This window comes from Stegostoma tigrinum, chromosome 13 (genome assembly GCF_030684315.1).
Source record: "Stegostoma tigrinum isolate sSteTig4 chromosome 13, sSteTig4.hap1, whole genome shotgun sequence".
Classification (NCBI taxonomy): domain Eukaryota; kingdom Metazoa; phylum Chordata; class Chondrichthyes; order Orectolobiformes; family Stegostomatidae; genus Stegostoma; species Stegostoma tigrinum.
Window position 1 is genome coordinate 40,751,002 of NC_081366.1, and position 22,631 is coordinate 40,773,632.

The following is a 22,631-nucleotide window of genomic DNA, read 5'->3' on the forward strand; positions in this document are numbered from 1 at the left end:
TAGATACTATGGCAATAGGGGCGTGTGGCAATACTGTTAGAAAATGGCATGGAAGAGATGATAAACTTGATGTAGAAGTGGGTGGGCAAGTTGCGCTGAATGGCATGCTTTTGTTCCTGTCTTCACTTGTGCGTTCACGATCCCGATATCTTCAGTTGTTTCATTGATGATCTTCACTCCTTCATAAAACGAGAAGTGAAATTATTCACTGATGATTATAATATTGTACTTTGTTTAAAATCCTTCAGACAATTAGGCAGACCATGCCTGCATGGAGTAAGACCTGAATGGTGTTCAGGAACAAACTGATGTTGGCTAGTAATATTCATGCCCAACCATTTTTTGAGCATTTTAGAATTCTTAGTACAAACAACCAAAAACGTGGGGCTGAATCTAACATTACCTTGGATAAGTCTGAGTTGAGTTGATTTTTTTTTGGAGGGTTTGTTGCTGTGAGATCTGGTGAGACCTCACCACAGCTACCTAATTAATTGAATAATGCAGCCCTATGACATCTCACGTTCAATTCCTTCTCTATCTTACCACGTGTCATTCCCAGAACATTCTGCCATCGGAAGATATCTGCCAAAAGACAGGCACCCATTGCCCTGACACCAACTTTTTAAAAGGCTGTGGTGTACCTGGACAAATGCTGTTAGTCTGTTTGGCTGCTGACACTTGCCTTGGATGTGGGAGACGGGGAAATGTGTTCCCTACTTCGTGGGCAGGCTCCTAGAGGTCTTGCTGGACTGGGTGGTGCTGATATGGAACTTCCCTCTTTCCCAGGACCTGAAGTGGATGCCACTAGACCAGAAAGTCAATCATTAAACAGCTGGGCTGAGGTTCTCATCCAGGTTAGAGTAGTCTCAGGAGGAATGACCAGCTAATGTTCTTCCCGATCTACCAGGGTAAGTGCCACACCTTCTCCCTTATATTTCACATTCACTTTGTCTCTGCTGCTGCACATATGACTGCTACTCTCACTGTAACATCTTCCCTACTTGCTGCCACCCACCACACCCTCAACACCTCGAACTCAGCATGCCCTCAGTGTTGCCTATTCACTTGCATTGGGACACCTCCCCATCCACTCCAAAAGTAATAGTTATGCCTTATTCTCAGTTGAGGAGTAAAGTGTCAAGAACAAAGGAATCCACACTAGGGAAAAAGGAGTTAAAACAGATAGTGGGCTATCCATCATTCATCTCCTCAAGGAGAAGATCCTGACTCTGACTGCCAGGAGCAGGCCTTGGACTAGTCGTGGGCATTGCCTTTGACTTGCTGTGCTGGGAACCCAAGAGTGAAAACTAGCGCCCTTGACTGATGCTGGCGAACAATTTGAGGTTCCTGACTTTGTATCTACTCTGAACAGCAAGACAAGGTATCAGTATTACTAGTCTCATACTAGTCTGGCAGAGGGGAATAGAGCATTAAGCAAAGAAGGGATGTTGTGAGCATCCAGGTTGGCTCAGAGTATGTACGCTATGTGTGAGATGCAGCCAGGTTTCGTCCATGAGTTAGGTGCAAGTCCCACTCTACAAAGTATCCTTGTAGCGACATCACAATGGTGGTTGCTGGTGCAGCATCAAAATACAGAAGCATTCTGTAATTGGATTTGTTCTTTGAGTCTGTCAATATTGGATGAATGTCGGTATTCGGAGGGACTGGAGTGCCCATGTACATGAGCTGAAAATTAAAATATAGATACAAACAAGAAATGAGAAAAACACATGGTATGTTATACTCCAATTCCTTTGAAAGAAAGGCTAATGGTGAAGATGCAATTATGTCGGGCCTTGGTGAAACCACACCTTGAGCATTGTGGACAGTTTTAATCTCCTCATTCATGGAAGGAGAGTTATGTTAATTTTGGAGGGGTGCAATGCAGTTTAACTAGGCTGACTTATGAGATGCATGGATTGAGTGGATGGACCTTTGATTTTTGGACTTTAGGTTAATAACAAGTTTTATTAAAAATATAAAATTCTTATCGAGATTACTATAGTAGATGTTGCAAATGTTTATCCTTCCAGGGATGTCTAGAACTAGAGGTCACAGTTTCATAAAAAGAAATTGGCCGTGTAGAACTGTGATGAGAAATTTCTTCTCGCAAGATTTGTGCACCTTTAGAATTCTCTAGTCTAGACGTCTGCAGGGGTTTAGTTATGAAAACATTGTTGTTCAAGACAGATTGATATGTAATTGATAAAGTTTTGGATATTATAGGATTTAGGGTTATGAGGAGATAGAGAATCACTCCTATTAGCCATCTTGAATAGGGGATAGGACAGGTAGGTTGAATAGTCTATTCTGGATCCCAATTCATGTGTTCTTTCCAGACTCACTTGTCTTGCCAATGTAATGTTTTCATTTAGTTGGTAAGGACTGCAGCCCAAACCTTTTTCACTACATCGGCTCCACAACTTTAATCTAATTGGGCAGAATTCCTGTTCCTGTTCTTATTCCTCAACACACAGACTTATATCTGAATTAAAATTCCTACCACTCCACTGACTAGCATTTCTGTATCGAGTCCTAGTCCACGAGTATCACTTGCTTCTCTTCCATTCAAACTTGTGCACAATGCATTTAAATCAGTTTCCTCACTTTACTCTTGAGCTCTGCTTCTGCTGGCACCAGAAGCGTGGCCTTGTCTGCATGAAAAAGCCACCCACTGTTTTTTTTAGGATGACAGTATGCTTGTTCCCACGTCACCTGCTCCACCAGTTCTCTGAGATGTGGCAGTCCAGTGCCGACCACTCAACGCCGAGGGCAGCTTATGATGAATTGAAGTACCTTGGGTAGAAACTCAGCAGTTTTTCATTTCCATTTCTGTAGCCATTGGACATGTACTTTATCGGAACACCAGGAAACAGAAATCTGCACATAAGGATGACTCGTAATTGTTCCCCTAATTGTTATAGGCAGATGGAATTGATTGTTTTTCTCTGTGTTTGGTCTTGCTGTTAATATTTATTGTGAAATGAGGAAACATCTGTAACATTATTGCTGCTCCTGGACTATTTGCTGCACAAGTAATAGTGTTGAGGGTTGATTCCTTAGTGTTGTAAAGTAATATCTTTATATGATATTTGACCACAGATTTGGATTCAGGATTGTAGTGAAAAAGCACTTTCTGAATGGTCGAAGGAGCCATAACATTGCTTGAGACTGATTATGATGTTTCTGATAGGCACATGTGTTTCATTATAGGCATTCCCAGTGGCTCACTGACAGGAATTGTATACCATATCTGATTTAAAATCGTTGGATATGAGTTATTGGGCGCAGAGGACATTTGATTCTTAGCTCTACTAATTTTTCAGTACTTTTGTTTTAGTTATTAATTACTTTTAGTTTCTCACTCTCATTAGACCCTTGGTTTAATTGGCCTTTTATTGAGTATAATCAGTTACTTATTATGTGTGGCTGGGTAACTCTGTTGCACATCTCCATCTTGCTGCTGACATGGAGGCAGAGTGGAGGTGGAGATCTGGAGTATAGCATGGTGCCACTGTTTTCAGTGTCTGCGCACTTCCATACCTGACTCAGACATGGGCTCAAAACCCAATGTAAAATGCTTACTATCTTGCTTACTTCCTCAATGCCCATTACTTCTCTTGACGTAGCCTATGAAGGACCCATATTTGCTTTCACTGCTCTGTTTTTTTTTACATAGTTTGATTTGATTTATTACTGTCACATGTACCAAGATAGTGAAAAGTATTGTTTTGAGTGCTAACCAGACAAATCGTACATTACATAGGTACATCAGGGTAAGAACAGAGTGCAGAACTTAGTGTTACAGCTACAGAGAAGTGCAAAGAAAGATCAACTCCAATGTATGAGACATCTGCTCATAGTTCATAGAAACTCCAATGAGCTTGCGACACCGAAAAAAGTTTACGAAGCATTCATTTCACATCAAGTGTGAATTGCAGTGGAAGATCTACCCTAACCTGTCTTTGGCAGTTTATTCCCGCCATATTAATTCAAAATGATTTTTTTTTCAAATCTACTTGGAATTTTTCATCAACTCTGAAGCATATCTGTTTTTGTGACTGAAGGTGTTGTGTAATTGTATAGATTCCAGGTTGTTGATTTGCTCGCTGAGCTGGCTTGTTTTAGTTCAGATGTTTCATCACCATGCTCGGTGACAACATCAGTGGATGTAGCATGGTGCCAATGTTTTCAGCCTGTTTTCACAATGAAGCAATGTTATTCTACTCCGCTTGGAATTTATACTGTCCTGTCCGTCATGGTGAGTACTGTCATTTCTGGTTTTGATTTGAGTTTGTATATGGGATCCAGTTCTATATGTTTGTTGATTTGAAGTATGGGTGAGAACCATGCCTGTAGGAATTCCCGTGTGTGTCTATGTTTGGCTTGGGCTACCGTGGTTATCTTATTCCAGTTAAATTGATGGCCTTCATTGCCTGAATGTACTGATATTAAGGAGCGTTTGTCGAGCCATTTTGCTGCCAGCTGAATATTGATTTAACTGGGACAGGGTAACCATAGTAGCCCAAGCCCAACATAGACATGCACAGGAATTCCTAGAGGCGTGGTTCTCCACCCATACTTCATTCAACAAACATATAGAATTGGACCCCATGTACAAATCCCAACAGATCAAAACCAGAAATGACAGTACTCACCATAATGGACAGGACAGTATAAATTCCAAGTGGAGTAGAAGAACATCAGTTCAATAGAGGCTCCACTGATGATGTCAAATAGCATGGTGATAAAACATCTGAACAAAAAGTAGCCACCTTGGTGAGTACGTCAACAACCTCATCCACAACCCGAGCTACAGACCTTTGCTAAAACTGTACAGATTCCAGATTAGACAGGCGGTATACATTATAAGAGAGTTACATGACATCATGACAGGTGACATTTCAAGTTATCCATTTTGCTTTCATCAAGCTGTTAGTACAAAAGGGTCACTGTAGTGTGTTCAGGCAGTCAGTTATGTGTATGTAATTCACAGTAACATCAGTAAGCACACATTTAGGGTCCTGTGCCAAACTGGGAGAGCTGTTGCGTAGCGTAGTTAAACAACAACCTGACATAGTCATAGTCAGAGAAACATACCAACAGTTAATGTCCCATTCACTACCATTGCCAAACCTCAATATGTTCTGCTCAATGACAAGAGAAACCCAGCAGAGGTAACAGTGCAATATTACGTATTTGGGAAAGGGTTATGCTGGGAGTCCAGAACATTACACCAAATGCCATGAAATCCCATAGCATCCGATGGATGATGAGCAGGAAAACCTCTTGCGGATCACTGTGCTTCAGCTGATGAATAAGAAATTCCAATAAGTACTCCTCTCCATTTAGAGAAAATAGTGAGGGTGTTAAGGATAAATACTGTATTCTGGGTTGGAGACTTCAGTGCCCCTCACAGAGTGGCTTAGTGGTCATGCTCCTGACTGAATTGGCCACGTCAAAAAGGACTGTTGCCAGATTGGGTCAGGGACAGGTGGTGAGTGTACCAACATGGAGAAGTCATACCAGACCTTGTCCTCACCGATCTATCCAATTGTGGATGAGTCTGTCCATGTTAGGATTGAGGTAGGAGTACCAACATCACTATCCTTGTATGGATTGCTAGGATGTTTGGTAGAACAGCACCTGTTTATAGAAGAAAAAAATGTTTGTTATGGGATGTGGGCATCACTGGCTAGAACAAAGATATTTATTACCCACTCCTAATTACCCTGGAGAAGCTGGTAGACAGGTGCTTTCTTGAACTGTTGAAGTCATTGGGATATAATCACAGAGTCATACAACATGGAAACACATCCTTTGGTTTAACTTGCCTATGCGGACCAAATTTCCCAAACTAAACTAGCCCCACTTGCCTGCCCTTGGCCCATATCTGTCTAAACCTTTCCTTTTCATGTACCTTTCAAAATATCTTCTAAGTGTTGTAACTGTCTCTGCGTCTGTCACTTCCTCTGGAAGTTCATGCCGTGAATGAACCATCCTCTGTGTGAAAAGGTTGCCTGTCAGGCTCCTTTTCAATCTTTCTCCTCAAACCTTAAAAATACACCTCCTAGTTTGGAACACACCCACCCTAGGTGCTTGGTTGGAAGAGAGTTACAGGATTTTGATAAGAAACAGTATACAAATAATTTAGTTGCAAATCTGGATAATGTGTGGCTTTGAGTGGAACCTATAGGTGGTGGTGTTCCTGTGCATGTGCTACCCTTGTCCTTCTGGGTGATCGAAGTTGTCAGTTTGGAAGGTGCTGTTCGAGGAGCCTTGGTAAAATACTGCAGTGCATTCTGTCGATGACACTCTCTGCCTGTATTTCACATTGGTTGTTGGGGTTGGTTGGCTCAGTTGGCTGCATGGCTGGTTTACAACGCAAATTGACACCAACAATGCAAGTTAAATTTCTGTACCAACTGAGGTTACAATTAAGGTACTACCATTGCAACCTTACCCCTTGCCTGAGGCATGGTAGCCCTCAGGTTAAACGACCACCAGTTGTCTCTCTCTAATCAGAGAGGCCTCTGGGACTAGGGAGACTTAATTTTTACGTTGTAGCGGTGGTGAAGAGTGTGAAGGTTGAACGTGGTGGCAGATGTAGAAATTGAGCAACTTTCTTTATTTTGGATGGTGTCAAGCTTCTTGTGTCTTGTTGGAGCTTCACAAATGCAAGCAAGTGGAGAGACAGATCGGAGGTTGAATGCCCTTGACTGCTGAGGTATTCCCTGACTGGGAGTGAACACTCCTGCCTAACAATTGTTGCTGCGTCTGTTCATCGCAGTCAAGGACAATTAGGCCTTCGATCTTAGGGTAGGCATCCTCCAAGGTGTCCTTCGAGATACACAACAACACAGAATCACTGGGCAGAAACTGATAGCCAAGGTCTGTACCAATGAAGAGGCCCTCAACTGTGATTTTGGGTTCATGTCTCATTACGTGTAAACCTACCATACTGTACTTTATTTGTAAAATTTTCCTTTATTGTTCTGTTTTGACACCATCACCTTGATAAATTATCATTTCTCTAACTTAATTAGTTTGTACGGTTTTGGACTACTTGTTACTTTGGTTAGATCCTCAGCATATGACTCTTATACCTGTCATGTTATTCCAGTCATTTGGTTTTCGAGCACCATCTTACTTTTGATTTTTGTAATTATCTGTCTGTCTTAATTAAGCAGATCATAGGTCATCCCTTTACCTACTATTCAGCTGTTGACACTTTGCTCACACAGTCTGACACTTTTGATCACTTGCAAAGACTTGCTATTCAGCCTGTCAACACTCCAATCACACCATTTGTACTATCTTTTGACTCTTAATTACCTAGAATTAGTTTGCAATTATCTCTCCACCTATAAATTCTGTGCCTATGTGCACCCTTCCACTTCTGCTTTGAATGCTTGTGATTTGAAACAAACCTGTTGGACTATAACCTGATGCTGTGTGATTTAAGACTTTGCTCACCATTCAGTGAGGTCATGGCTGATCTTTGGCCTAACTCTTTGGCCCATATCCTAATACTTTGCTTAACAAAAACAAATCTATCTTAGATTTAAAATTAACAGCTGATTCAGCATTCACTGCAGTTTGTGGGAGAGAGTTGTAAACATCTACCACCATTTACAATTAGAAGTGCATCCTAACATTTCTCCTGTAGGTCTGGCCCTAATTCATAGTCTATGGCCCCTAGTTCTGGAATCCCTGACCAAAGAAAATAGTTTACCTTTATCTAACCATTCTTCTACTGTTCATAGTCTTTGACCTGTCCTTGTTGTCTCTGGTAGCATCTGTAGAGAGAAAAACAGACTGAACATTTCAACTTCAGTGACCCATCAACACAGCTGAAAATAGCTGGGTAAGGGTGGCTTTTTTTGTGCTGATGACTGGCTTGGGGGCAGTGAGGAAGTGAATAGCATATATGGGCCAGTGTCCAGAGAGAGAGAGAGAGAGAAGGAGATCGGTAGACAAAAGCATTGGTGATTGTATTTGATTAATTTCCAAACCCCATTCACCCTATCATCAGCATAAATACTACCTTTCCTAACTTTTCACAGATCTGATGGAAGGTCACTTAACTCAAAACGTTAACTGTTTTTGAATTAGAACCCCTACAGTGTGGAAACAGGCCCTTCGGCCCTACAAGTCCACACCAACCTTTGGTGCATCCCACCCAGACCCATCCCCTTTTACCCACCTACTGTACAGACCCCTGAACACTACGGGCAATTTAGCATGGCCATTCCACCTAACCCGCACATCTTTGGACTGTGGGAGGAAACTGGAGTACCTGGAGGAAACCCACGCAGACGCGGGGAGAATGTGCAAACTCCACACAGACAGTTGCCCGAGGATGGAATCAAACCCAGGTCCCTGGTGCTGTGAGGCAGCAATGCTAACCACTGACGTACCGTATTGTTTTGCTACAGATACAGCCAGACCTGCTGAGTTTCTACAGCACTTTTTGTTTTTGTTTCTGATTTTCTACATCCACAATTCTTCATTTTTCTCACGTTTTTTCTCACATTGGTTCAAAGATGTTGCTGTTGTTGGCAGTTCTCTGATCCTTTTTGAAATTGTGATCTTTTGTTGGTTTTTTAGATTGGCATATATGCACTGTCTCATATTCAACCTTACAATGTAGTTCCACAGTGACTTGACATTCATGTGCCAAGTCTATCAATAGCTCCAGATCTTCCTGAGCAATATCTTTGACCATTTCTGTGCTATTTGCAGAGAATATGTCATTGAAATTTTTAAAAAGTTTATAATAATTTGTATTAATTCGCTTATATAAATGATTTGGACGTGAACATAGGAAGTATGGCTAGTAAGTTTGCAGATGACAACAAAATTGGGGGCGTAGTGGATAGCGAAGGTTACCTCATAGTTCAGAGAGGTCTTGATCGGGTTGTCCAATGGGCCGAGGAGAGGGAGATGCAGTCTAATTTAGATAAATGTGAAGTGCTGCATTTTGGAAAGGCAAATCAGGGCAGGACTTAATACATTTAATGGTAAGGTCTTGGGGAGGATTACTGAACAAAGAGATTTCAGTGTGCAGGTTTGTAGTTCCTTGAAAGTGGAGTTGCACGTAGACAGGGTAATGAAGAAGGCATTTGATATGCTTTCCTTTATTGGTCAGTGCATTGAGTGTAGGAGTTGGGAGGTCATGTTGAGGCCGTACAGGATATTGGTTAGGGCACTTTTGGAATACTGTGTGCAGTTCTGGCCTCCGTATGTGAAGGATGTTGTGAACCTCTAAAGGGTTCTGAAAAGATTTACAAGGATGTTGCCAGGGTTGGAGGGTTTCAGTTATAGGGAGAGGGTGAATAGGCTGGGGCCCAGAGTGTCAGAGCTGAGGGATGACCTTATAGAGGTTTATAAAATCATGAGTGGTATGGATAGAGTAAATGGACAAAGTCTTTTCCCCTGAGTGGGGGAGTCAAAAACTAGAAGGCACTGGTTTAAGGTGAGAGGGGAACGATTTAAAAGGGACGTGAGGGGCAACTTTTTCAGACGGTGGTACACGTATGGAATGTGCTGCCAGAGGAAGTGGTGGAAGCTGATACAATGATAATATTTAAAAGGCATTTGGATAGGTATATGAATAGGACAGGTTTACAGGAATTGGGGCCAAATGCTGGCACATGGGACTAGATTAATTTAAGATATCTGGTCAGCATGGATGAGTTGGACCGAAAGATCTGTTTCTGAGCTGTACAACTGTATGACTCTATAAGTCCATCTGCTTAACTTCTAAAAATATCCCTGATTTTCCTACATTTGTATCAAGTGGGAATGTGAGAAGGTCTGAGTTTGAGTTGAGTTTACTGCAATGCATTCATGATGAGAGTTTATGTGGTAATTCTAACTTACCATATTTCCAAAATGAAATTTAGTTCCTCCATTGTTTTATTGCCAAGGTACAATCCTTGTCAAATGTTAATATCAATTCCACTGCCCTAATTCTCACTTAAGGTTAATCAGGAAGTTGCTCTCTGAGACATGCTGCTGTGCTGTCAGCTTGTTGAAAATGGCATCTGGCTCCTGTTAGGAGTGCAATGTTTGTAAGATTGTCATGCTTTGGGACTGTCAATTTAATTTTTTTTAAAAATGAAGTAATCATGGCTATCGTGTGACCTGCTCCATATTCTGCTTGACAACAAATCTGGATTGCTTGTTTGTTGTATGTAGAAGGGGGACGCTTGATGTCTTGCTGGAAGAAAGTGTTAGATGTTCAGTTAGACAATGGCAAGGGCAGCTGCTCACATTGTAGGTGATTCGTGAATTTTCTAGGCTCCTCAGGGAGGTGTTGGGAAAACAGGGTTTGTAATTGATTACATTTCAAACTGTCAGTTTTATGTCAGTATAGAATAGGGTTGGGGACCAGCAGATGGCTAAAATTGCATTGTTTTTGGATATGAGGCACGTGATTCATGTTGTTTTTGAGATGGTTTTTGTGTAGGAAAAGTCAGTAGAAAGCTACTGTGATACTGGGTTGTAATTTTTTTAAACTTTGTCACTGAAGCCCACAAACACAAGTCACTCTGAGAGGAGGAAAATAGAAGCTACAAGTTCTGCTCTAAAGTAGGGAAAATGCTGACTTTGGTCACCATGCAAAATGTAGGTGCGAGCTCATGCTCACTCTGAGGAGACTAAATTCAGGAGCATGTAAAGGAGAATGGAAGCTTTGCTTAACTTGGACTGAAGGGAAGAATCTCCAGTTTACCTTCAGTGAAAATCAGTTCCAGGATTAAAGGTTACGCAGCCAGGAGAGGAAGAGGAAGGAAAGCTAGCCCTGTTCATACAGAATCCTGGTATCCTGTAGTGTGTGCTGTTTCGGGTGTACTGCACCAATTTGATCTCCCACTTACAGTAATTTGCCACTCTGACTTTCCGTTGAAAGTATGGCACTTTGTTCTGCCCCATTGCCAAACAAACTGAGCCACCCAGTTAATGGGCTTTGTAGTTTGAGAGAAACAGTGGGTCAGAACTTCCCATCTCTGGATTGTCTAAGACCAGCTGTATGACTAGAGTTGCGTGTTGACCTCCTCAGAAATAACAATGCACTGACCTCGTGGAATTGAACAGGATATTTGGACTACTGACCAGCAATTTCCCCACTGATGTGACCTCCGAAAAAGTTTTTAACTCTGACTTAGGGTCAGAGACTTCAAACACTTCGACTAACATACCTGATGGGTTAACAAGTAAATGTTAGGCAATTTAAAACCACATCTATCTCTTGAGTTTCCCTGAATCTCCCTTGACCTATGGATAAACCACCAAACTCCTGACTGTCCCCCACTTGACCCCCTTCTCTTCTGAGTCCTCAACTCTGCTGACTCAATCCCCTGATCCAACTTGATTAAATCCTCGCAATCAAACTCCACCTTACTTAATCCAAGCCCTTGACCCCATATCTAATGCAACATGCCTGGACAATACCTCCTGAACCGCCAATCCCTAACTACCACACAAACTTGGCTCATATCTACCTACACACACTCCTTCAACTGTCTGACCTGATGTAACAAGCCCTCACAACCTGACCATCCACCTCACCTATCTGTCATCCTACTGACTTGCCATCACATCCACCTGTAGCTCAACCTTCTTTCCACGCTGCCCCCCACCAACCTATGACCTTATGCTATTAACCACTCACCTCAGTCACAATCATTCACCATCACATCGAAAGCTGTTTATATATATTCTGTAGTTTTTCACTTTGTTCGCAAAAATCTGGCATGAATGGTTTCCAGTAATAATCCAGCACAATGAAGATGGACTCTTATTTACACTGTGCTGCATATTTCTGAAGAGGTTAACATTGCAATTCTGGCCAAAAATGTGGATCGTGGTTGTTGCTCTACTCTTCCGTTTTTAAGCAACCACCCCAAAATGATCGCTGTTTGAAAGAGCTTTTCATTCTTGTAATCTGAGGCTGTGACCTGGACATATGCATGATTATACAGTAGTAATGTTACTTCCATGGTATTTTCATATGCTTGACCAAAATTCATGATTGAACTCCATGATCTGATAACTTTTCCACACCAGAAGCAGTGATTACAGAAGCTTTGTTGTAATAAAATAATTTGTATTCGTAAAACACAAAACGATGTACGAACCCAAAACAAAACCTGCAACCACATTAAATGTAGTTCATATGAGGGTTTCTGCGATAACAAAACTGCATTTTTGAAGATTGTATTTTGGAAATTAATTCCTCCTGATAAGCATTAAAAAATAGAAAATTGCTTTCGTTGTAGAACGTCTCTGCTCATCGCTACTGGATTATCTTTCATTCATATATTTGTCAGTTATTTACCACTAATCTTTTATAAACTTGTTGAGTAAGCAGTTTTGTTTTATGCGCCGATTCTCATCATTAAATTGGATATTCTTTGTGTTTGATCAATGTAAACATTGTAGTGTATGCTTTACATGCAGTTGCAGACTGCTGTATTACAGTCTGAGTATAGTATTCTTAATCTGTGTAAGCAGACCAGCCATCTATAAAAACAGGAATACATTAAAATTCAGAAAATATTGTGGTGTGCTTAAAGATTTTAATGCAATATCAAAAGAATTGCAATGCCAGAAGTGTTAGTATAAGTTGTAGATTAACCTGAAAAAATATCATATTAGCTTCAAGAGGTACGGTGGAGCAGTAAGTTGGGCTGGTAATCTTAATGCTCAGGCTAATGCTTTGAGTGGGTTCAAATCCCGCCACAGTAGATGGTGGAATTTAAAATTAATAAAGCTGGAGTTTAAAAACTACCTTTCGTAATGGTGATAATAATACGATGATTGTGAAACAGTTGTCCACAAATACCTATCTGGTACACTAGCCTGCTTCTAGTTGTCCTTTTCTGAACTGTCCAATATGTGATTCCAGGCCCGAAGCAATGTGGTAAAAATGGCTTAGCAAGCCTCTCAATTGTATCAAACTGCTGTGAAGTCACAAAGAATAAAACTGGATCGGCCACCTGCAACCAACTCGCGCGTTGGAACAATGGCCAACCCTGAAAGACCCTCCGCGGGGTCATGTCTGAAATTTAGGACAGCTGTGTTATGAATCAGTTAAGCAACAACCTGGCAAAGACATACTCAATGAATCATACTTTAGAGGTCATGTCCCAGATATCACCACCATCTCTGTATGTTCTGTCTCACCAGTAAAATAGGCCTATCAGAGCTCAAAGCACGGGGTATACACTGAAGGCAAGTTGCCCTGGGAGCCTCAATAATAAATCTGCATTCTATAGCATCAAGTCAAATGTGGCAAAAGAAATCTGTTGATGATGATCTTATTGCATTGCCAACCCCCATAACTCAACTGCTGAACCTACGTTCTTGGACACTTGGAAGGGTCATTAAGGGTGGCAAAGATGCATAACTTACATTGATTGAGGGACTCCAGTGTAACCAAGAGTACCACTAATGACTAACTTTCCTGAATTCTGAAGTACATACCTGTTAGACTGTATTTGTGACAGGTGGTGAGGGAACGAATCAGAGGGAAAAACCTGACCTTGTCCTGACCAACTTACTTGTCGCAGATGCATCTATCCATCAGTAGGAGTGACCACTTCAGAAGACAAACTCCTGAAATTCCATCTTCACATACCATCCCATTGTGTTTCAGTTCTATCATGACAAATAAGATAAATTTAGGGCAGATCTTGAAAGTCAGGATTCGGCAGCCAAGAGACATTTTGGCCTAACAACAGGAGCAGAATTGTACTCAACCACTATCTGCAAACTTATGTCCTGGCATATCCTCACTCCACAGTTATAATTGAGTCAGAGTAACAGTCCTGTTCAATGTATTAGAGTAAGGAGCAGCACCAGCCACACCTAGAAATGAGGTATCAACTGAGTGAAGCTGTAAACAGGTCTATTTGCATCCCAAACAGCTGAATGAGTAAGTGACAGGCAGAGCAAAGCAATTCAGTGACTCATGGATCAGATGTAAATCTTCAGTCTTGCCATATCCAGCTGTGACTGGTGCTGAGCACCATTAAACAACTGACAAGAGGAAACAACTCCCTTATTTTCCCATTGTCAGTAATGGAGTAGCCCAGCACATTAGTGCAAAAGACAAAGCCCAAGCTTTATGCCACATTTCTAGCCATCTTCAACCAGAGGTGTTGTGTGGGTGATCCATTTTTGGCCTCCTCCAGAGTTCCCCAAGATCGCAGATGCTGTTCATCAGACAATTCGATTCGCTCTGATAGCGAGACATACCTCAAGGAATCGGATGCTGCAAAGACATTGTGCCATCATAATATTCCATGGCAGCACTGCAGGCATGTTAGAGTGTTAATAAAATGTGAGGCTGGATGAACACAGCAGGCCTGATGAAGAGGTCTAGGCCCGAAACGTCAGCTTTTGTGCTCCTGAGATGCTGCTTGGCCTGCTGTGTTCATCCAGCCTCACATTTTATTATCTTGGATTCTCCAGCATCTGCAGTTCCCATTATCTCTGATGTTAGAGTGTTAGCTGTGCACTTGGCCAAGTTATTTCAATACAGGTTCAGCTCATACCATCTACCCGGCCAAGTGAAAAATTGCCCAGGAATGTCCTAACTCAAGAAGCAGGACAACTCCAAATTTTCCACTTACCATTGTATCAGTCTACTCTAAATTATCAGCAAAGTGACTGAAGAAGTTGTCAACAGTGCTTTGACACTCTGCTTACTCATCAATAACCTGATTTATGCTCAGTTTCAGTTTCACTCATCGCATTTAGGTTTTGACCTTATTGCAGTCTTGGCCCAAACATCGACAAAGGAGCTTAAATGAAGCATTAAGATTAGAATGACCACGTTAAGGCAGTATTTGACCAAGAACAGAGCTCCCGAAGACTGAAGCCAATGGGCACTGGGGAATACTCTTGCTGTTGGAGTCATACCTGGAAAAGATGGTTGAAATAGTTGGAGGTCAATCATTCGAGCCATAGGACATCGCTATAAGAGTTCCAAAGGGTCATGCACGTGGACGTTGAATCCTTCAGTATGACCTGGACAATATCCAGGCTTGGGCTGAGAAGTAGCAAGTAACTTTTGCACCACACAATTACCAAGCAATCAGCCATGCCGATACTTCAGAGGTTGCAAATTCTGTGCAAGATAACTCGCTTCTTAAAGCCTCAAACCCTGGAAACCATCTACAAGGCCCAAAGTCAAGACTGCGATGGAATACTCTGCATTTGCCTGGTTGAGTGCAATTCCAATTACGTCTAAGAACCCTGACACTATCCAGGACAAAGCTGTCTTGATTGGTACCACATTTACCAATGTGCATCATGTGTAAGATGCATTGCAGTGGGTCCCCAAAGCTCCCTTGATAATACCTTCAAACTTCTAAAGTCTTGCAATTAGAGGGACAAGGGCAGCAGATGCATTGGAACACCACCTTTTACAGATGCCATTCCAAGCCAGAGACCGTTCAGACCTAGAACTACATCACCATTCCTTCAGTATCATTGTCACTATCCAACCTCCTGGAAGGCCCTTCCTATTAGAAGTGTGGGTGTAGCAATATCAGATGGCAGCTCACCAGTAGTTTATCAATGACAATTAGGGACAAGCAATAAATGCCAGCCTCGCCGGCAACATTGAAATTCTATGACAAGCAATTTTTAAAAAAATACAAAATGTTGTGCTATTAAGTTGACAGATTGGATTTCAAGTGTTTTAAACATTTTTCCATTTATTTATGGAAAATCATGCTCAATTCATTTGGAAATGGTGATTGAAATCAAATACAGACTTTCATATTAAATGATACAATCACAGTTTGCATAGAGTGTAAATTTCTTAAGAAGAATACTTATTTTATGAAATCTGTGTTATCAAATCCTTTAGTTTTCAAATCCAAATCACAGCCACCAAAGAGGAGGCAACAATTGCCTTTTGCTGTAGCAGTATATATCGTAGCAATTTTAGCTGCCATTTGCTAACTTGAACAATTCCAAATAAATTATTTTCATATGCACACATACATACATCACACAAATTTCTGTTTTAGTGTATACAGCTCAAACTGAGAACAGAGACCCCTATTCTACGGACGGCAGCACCATCCTGAGCCAGACTTCCGCTTATAGCACGAATCCAACAGCTCAGCATGAAGTCACAAAGGATTCTTCCTTCCAACGTAAAAGTAAGTGAATGGTTAATTCCTGAATTTTTCTTCATTCTTGTCACTCGAAGATGCAAAAATTATTGGCATTTTATAACAAACATGACATACATGCGATACTATGGGTTAGTGACTAGAATGCAGAAAAAGATCACTTGGGAATGACCTGCATGCCTTGTATATGACATGAAATGTTTTCCATGCCCCGTTTGAACATATGGCATCACTTCGAATGTTTCCCATGTATCACATTTCACAAAGCAGAATGTTTCCCTCTAACTTTTAAAACTTGCTGCAAAATAATATTATTTTTAGAACAAAAGCTTTTACCAAAAATAATTGGAAAAATGAAATAGCTTTTGATTTTAAAGTTATGAACTTCCTTAATTTTAAAATACAAATATCCCAATTTCTTAGCTCCACATTTTACTTCCCCCAGTTACTCACCACTTAATATACGTTAATAGTGGCTATGACAGATCTCAATAAACAACGAAAGGCAAAATGGAAAGACGTGCATGTGTGTGGTGCCTTAGCATTTCCTGAAGCATTCACTTTGTGCATAGCAAGGTTCCACAATCAGCAGTTAGATGACTTGGGTGATGCTGAATGTGGAGATAACGGTTGCCCAGGTTACCAAGAGAATTCCCTTAATTGCCTGAAATAGTGTTACAGGATGTAACATTCACTAGAACAGGCAGATATCACTTTAATTTCTTAGCCAAAACTAAAGAACTCTGATAATGAAGCAGTCCTTTGGTATGGAAAAAAACTGCCTAATTTACGAATAAATGCATGGTCTTCTGACTTAGAGGTGAGACTGTTACCAGTTATGCCACTCTGGTCCTTAGTTTTACAATATTGCATGATTTTCAGTGTCACGCTGTTGCATGGAGCAAGCTGTAACACAACTAAATCTAGTCTATGTGTGGTTGAAACAAGTGAATATCACATTGTATTATGAACTATAAAGTGAAAGATTAGTAGTTTATTACCCTGGTAATGAAAGCTACTCAGTAATGAACTTAGTTTATTTGCATTTCAATTTATTTGAAATTATTCCGTAGAGATTGTTGGAATTATAATCATTTTAAACAAAAGAAAATTGACGGTTTTCACATCGTCATGTTTTAATATTGGTGATGCAATTGAAAATGTTTAGTTATCCTTGCATGTCATCATACTCTACTGAGATTTGAAGCATATCACATTCCACCCTGTGTAGAAGCCATTTAAAATTCTTGTGTCCAATCTCTCTCAAAATGCTGTTCATCAATATCCCATTTGTTCATTCACTTGTACTCGTTCACAGGTAAACAATGCCTCAGTAAAATTAAAATCACTGGCTGTCCCCTTGAGGGTGCTGCCAGTTTTAATTGCCTTACCTTTGACTTCATGTGTCCTGCTGCACAAGTACTAAACTCGGAAATTACATTTCTAAACCTCAGCCTTTCAATCGCACGTTCACCATTTCAAGGTGCCCCTTAAAACTTATCTCTTTGGCCAAATTTCTGGTTATCTGTATTAATGTGTCCTTTTGTAGCTTAGTAAGACTTTCTTTTAGAATACACTTCTTTTTTCCACTGAGTATAATGTAGTGCAATAGCATATGGCTCCCTGAAGTTCTTTTAAATTTTTAGAATAGGACTGTAAAATTGGTAGAATGATCTGGCTTGTCTGATGGCATGGCGTGGTCTGTTTTGTGCAGATCGTTTTCATGATATATTAGAGCCTACGTTGCTATGAAGACCTCTTAAATACAAAAGATATGCTAAGTAACCTCCAAAGATAATTTCACATCTTTACACGAGATCACAAGTAAAAGTTGATGCATGGAGAGTCCTTCGATCTGAACTGCTTGTGCGGCTACTTCATGCAAAGTGGTTACTTCTTGTGCAGTAAAGTAAAATTTACAATCTGCACTTTCAAGCACGTTGGAATTATTGGTTTTGCTGGGTGAATTCCTGCCATTCAAATTAAGGGATTTGATGCTATTCTTACAAAAAAAAGGGAGCTAATATTGCACTCAGTGCTCTCTATGACAGGCTAAAGGTAAAGATTTTTTTTCTAGGAATGCCAGCTCGCTTACAGCATTTCTCTTTTGTATTAGAGAAGCACTGCACTCTAGTTTACTTTTGTCACAGATGTCCTACATATCAGAATTTCAGCAAAGGTATCAGCTGGCTCTCAGTTACAGGCTCAGCTATTTTAAAATGGAGTTGATGGCCTACATTTTCTGACTGAAATGCCAACAATATTACAATTAGAAAATCTAGGCTTATCAAATGGCATCTGTGCAAGAACAAAGGAATACCAATCTCAAAATCTAAAATCCGGAGAGAGGAGGTGAGGCTCAGGGGAATAGAAAGAGATGATAGTATTGATGGAGAGGTCTGCAGATGGATGTGTGGGAGATCTTGATGGGGGTCCCTGATTTACAAAGGGGCATCTGAATGGAGATGCCCCTCTACTTGCCCGAGGCCAAACAGAGTGACCTGTCAAGCTGCTTGTTTTTCCCTGAACCCCTCCCATAACTGTCAAAGTTGTGGTCAGGCTTCAATTGGGGCAATGCAAGTGGGATGTCCGAGGCCTCACCAGCCCATCTAACACTCTTTCATCGATGACCTTCCCTCGTTATATGGTCAGAAGTGAGGATGTTCACTGATGATTGCACAACGTTAAACACCATCCATGATTTCTCAGAAACTGAACCACGTTCAAATGCAATAAGATCCAGATCATATTCAGTCTTGGGCTGAAAAGTGACAAATAGAATTTGCGCCTCACAAATGCCAGGCAATGACTATCACCAGCAAAAGACAATCTGACCACTGCCCCATCATATTCAATGGCATTCCTGTCACTGAATCCCCCACTGTCAACATCCTAGGGGTTACCCTTGACCAGAAATTCAACTGGACTTGCTACATAGTACAGTGATGACAAGAAGAGGTTAGAGACTAGAGTCCCTCCTGGCATCCTCGGTGACCACGTGTGCAAGAAGTGCTCTGAACTGCACAAACTTGAGCTATGGGTTTCGGAGCTTGAGCAGCCGGTGGAGAACACTATGGCCCATCTGCGAGGCTGAAATTTATATGGATGGCATAGAGAGACACTGGGCTTAAGGGGCTGAAGGCAAGAGGAAATGGGTGACTACCAGGCAATCAAAAAGAAATAGGCAGGGAGTGCAGGAGTCCCCTGTGGTTCTCTCTCAAAGTCGTTTTCTGTTCTTGAAGCTGAAGAGAAGACTAGTATCCCAAGGGAGCGCAGTCAGAGCCAAGACACTGGCATTGTAACATGCCTCACTGTACAGGAGGACAGGAAGAAGAAAGCAGGAGCAATAGTGTTAACGGATTCATTCATTAGGAGAACAGACAGCCATTTCTGTGGACTCAGATGTGACTCCAGGATGGTGTGTTGCGTCCTGGTGCCAAGGTCAGGGGTGTCACTAAGTGGCTGCAGGCCATCCTGCAGGAGGAGACCAATTCAGCAGAGGTTTTAGTGCACATTGGTACCAATGACTGAATTTGTGGAATGAGGGATGTGGTCTTGCATCAAGAGTTCAGAGATCTGGGCAGTAGATAAGAAGCAAGACCTCAAAGGTTGTAGTCTCAGAACTACTCCCATGCCATCGGGAGCGAGCACAGAAATAGGACAATGGGGCAGATGAATACCAACAAAGTTGGTGCAAGAGGGAAGTGGATCATTGGGACCATTTGTGGGAAATTGGGACCTCTCAAGCAGGATAGACTGCCTGTGAACCAAACCAGAGATAACATCCCTGCAGGAGGCTTGCTAGTGTAGTTGGGAATAATTTATACAAGTTCAGCAGAAGCAGGAGCACTGTTTGTTAGCACAGCGTAACCAAGTAAAGGAGCCAAGGCAGAGTAAATTCAGCCATGTGGTGTCTCCAGGGAGTAAGGTAATGCTGGATGATTTCTTCTTTAAAGCCTGAAGTATTAGAGATAAGCCAAATGAGGTAAGGGTGTGGATTGCCACATTGAACTGCAATGTTGTTGACATTACAGAGGGATGGTAGAGAGAGGAACAAGACTGGCAATTTAACATTTAGGGGTGTAGGATCTTCAGGCATATTAAAGTAGGGGTGGTGTTGTGTTAGTAATTAGGGAATCAGTCACTGCAGTAAAGATGGATGATAGGTATGTCAAATGAAGCTTTGTGGGTGGAATTTAGGAATACAAAGAGTGCAGTCGAACTGTTAGGAGTATACTGTAGGCCCCCAAATTGTCAGTAGCAATTGAGGAGCAGATATATAGCTAGTTTGCTAAGCCATGTAAAAATAATAGGGCAATAAGGGGATTTCCAGTATCCCAATATTAATTGGGATAATTGTAGGGTTTAGAGTGGACAGATTGATTGAAATGTATGCAGGAGAGCTTTTTATACCGACATGTAGATGATCCTGCAAGTGATGGTGCAGAGCTGGACTTGATTCTGGGCAATGAAGGCAGGTTTTCGAAATGACAGCAGGAGAGCACTTTAATGATAGTGACCACAACATCGTACGTTTTAAGTTTATTATGGAAAAGAAAATAGATAGTCTACAAAAAGCGGTTTTGGATTGGGCTAAGGCAAATTTTCTTCTAATAAGAGAGGCTCTAATCAAAATAGGGTGGAAAAACTACATGAAAATAAATCCATAGCAGAACATTTAAGGTACTGAGAGGAGTACAACACATTCCCTTTGTGGTGAAATATAGGAGCAACAAGCTCAGACCACCCTAGATGCCTAAGAATATTGAGGACTTGATGTAAAGGTAAAGAGACATATAACGGATGCAAAGAGAGCAAGGCAACGGAAGCCATAGAGGAGTGTGGGAAGTGCAAGGGGAATTCAGGAAAGCAATTAGAACAGCAGAATTGGGGAATGAGAAAACCTGCCAGGTTAGGGAGAATCCAAGGATATTTTACAAGTATATCATGGGAAAGAAAATAACCTTGGACAGGGTTAGTGCCCATGGGTAACCAAGGGGCAATCTGTGCATGAAGCCAAAGATATTGGTAAAGTGTACTTCACATTTATCTTTGCTCAGGAGATAGAGGTTGCAAGTACAGCATTTGAGAAGATGGTTTGTGAAGTTCTTGAGTGGATTGATATAAGCAGCGTGGAGGAATTGGACATTTTCGTGAATTTAAAAGCGGATAAAACCCCAAATCCAGATGAATTGTATGCAAGGCTGTTGTGGGAGAAAAGGGAAGAAATTACATGGCCCTGACCCAAATTTTAAATCATCTTTGGCCATGGGCGAGGTGCCAAGGGACTGGAGAACAGTTAATGTGGTTCCACTTTACAAGAGGCATGGTAAAGATAAACCAGAGAATGATAGACCATTAAGTCTAATCTCAGTGGTAAGGAAACTATTGGAGAAATTAGTGCAGAAAATATTAATCTCCGTTGAGAGAGGCAAGATTTGATCAGGGATCCTTAACGTGGCTTCATTAGAGAGAAATTATGCTGAACAAATCTGGTGGAAATTTCTGAGGAAGTGACCAAGTGTTTAGATAAGGATAGGGCAATTGATGTAATTCATTGATTTCACTGAGTCATAGAATTAAAAAAGCATGGTAACAATTCCTTAAGTCCGTCCAGCTCATGTCGAACATAATCCCAAACTAAACTAGTCCCACCTGCCTGTTCCTGGCCCATATCCCTCCAAACCTTTATGTTCATGTACTTATATCAGTGTCTTTTAAATGTAGTAACTGTGCTACATCCACCATTTCCTCAGGAAGTTCATTCCACTTGCAAACCACCCTCTCTTGAAAAAAAAATTGCCCCTCATGTCTTTTCTAAATCTCTCTCCTCTCACCTTTAAAATATGCTCCCTAGCCTTAAAATCCCCCTACCCTGGGAAAAGGCACCTTCCCTGTCTATGCATTCATGCTTTTATAAACTGCAATAAAGTCACCTCTCAACCTTCTATGCTCCAGTGGTAAAATCTCAGTCTATCCAGCCTTTCTTTATAACTCAAATCCTCTATTCCTGACAATGTCCTGGTAAATCACTGTTGAATTCTCTCCAAGTTAATAATGTCCTTCCAGCCTTTGACAAGGCACCGCATGAGAAACTGACGCAAAGGGTAAAAGCTTGTGTAATCCAAGGTAATTTAGCAAGATGGATCTAAAATTGACTTAGTGATAGGTGACAGGGTGGTGGTAGAAGGTAGTTTTGTATAATTGGAGCCTGGTTTGCAGTGACAGACATCAATGCTGGGTTCCTTTATTGTTGTTGTATTCATAAATTATGTAGATTAGAATGAAGGATGATTAGGAACTTTGAGCATGACGCAAAACTTGGCCGAGTGGTTGACAATGAAGAGAAAAGTGTTAGATTCTGGGAGGTATAAACAGATTGGTTAGATGGGCAGATCAATAGTAGGTGAAATTGAACCCCGATAAATGTGAGGTATTCCGCAGTAGAAGAAACAGGTCAAGAGTGTACTCAGT

General features: G+C 41.2%; 1 protein-coding gene across 5 annotated transcripts in view; it reads left to right on the plus strand.

The window, feature by feature from the left end:
• Positions 1-22,631, plus strand: part of ppp3ca (protein phosphatase 3, catalytic subunit, alpha isozyme) — a 490,580-nt gene that overhangs the window by 101,026 nt on the left and 366,923 nt on the right. For 3 of the 5 annotated variants that reach the window (XM_048543081.2, XM_048543080.2, XM_059650710.1), the window contains exon 2: positions 16,050-16,184. The exons of the other annotated variants lie outside the window; for them this stretch is intronic. In XM_048543081.2, coding sequence (XP_048399038.1) covers positions 16,050-16,184 — 135 coding nt within the window. The remainder of the gene's footprint in view (positions 1-16,049; positions 16,185-22,631) is intronic. 5 annotated transcript variants of the gene reach the window in all.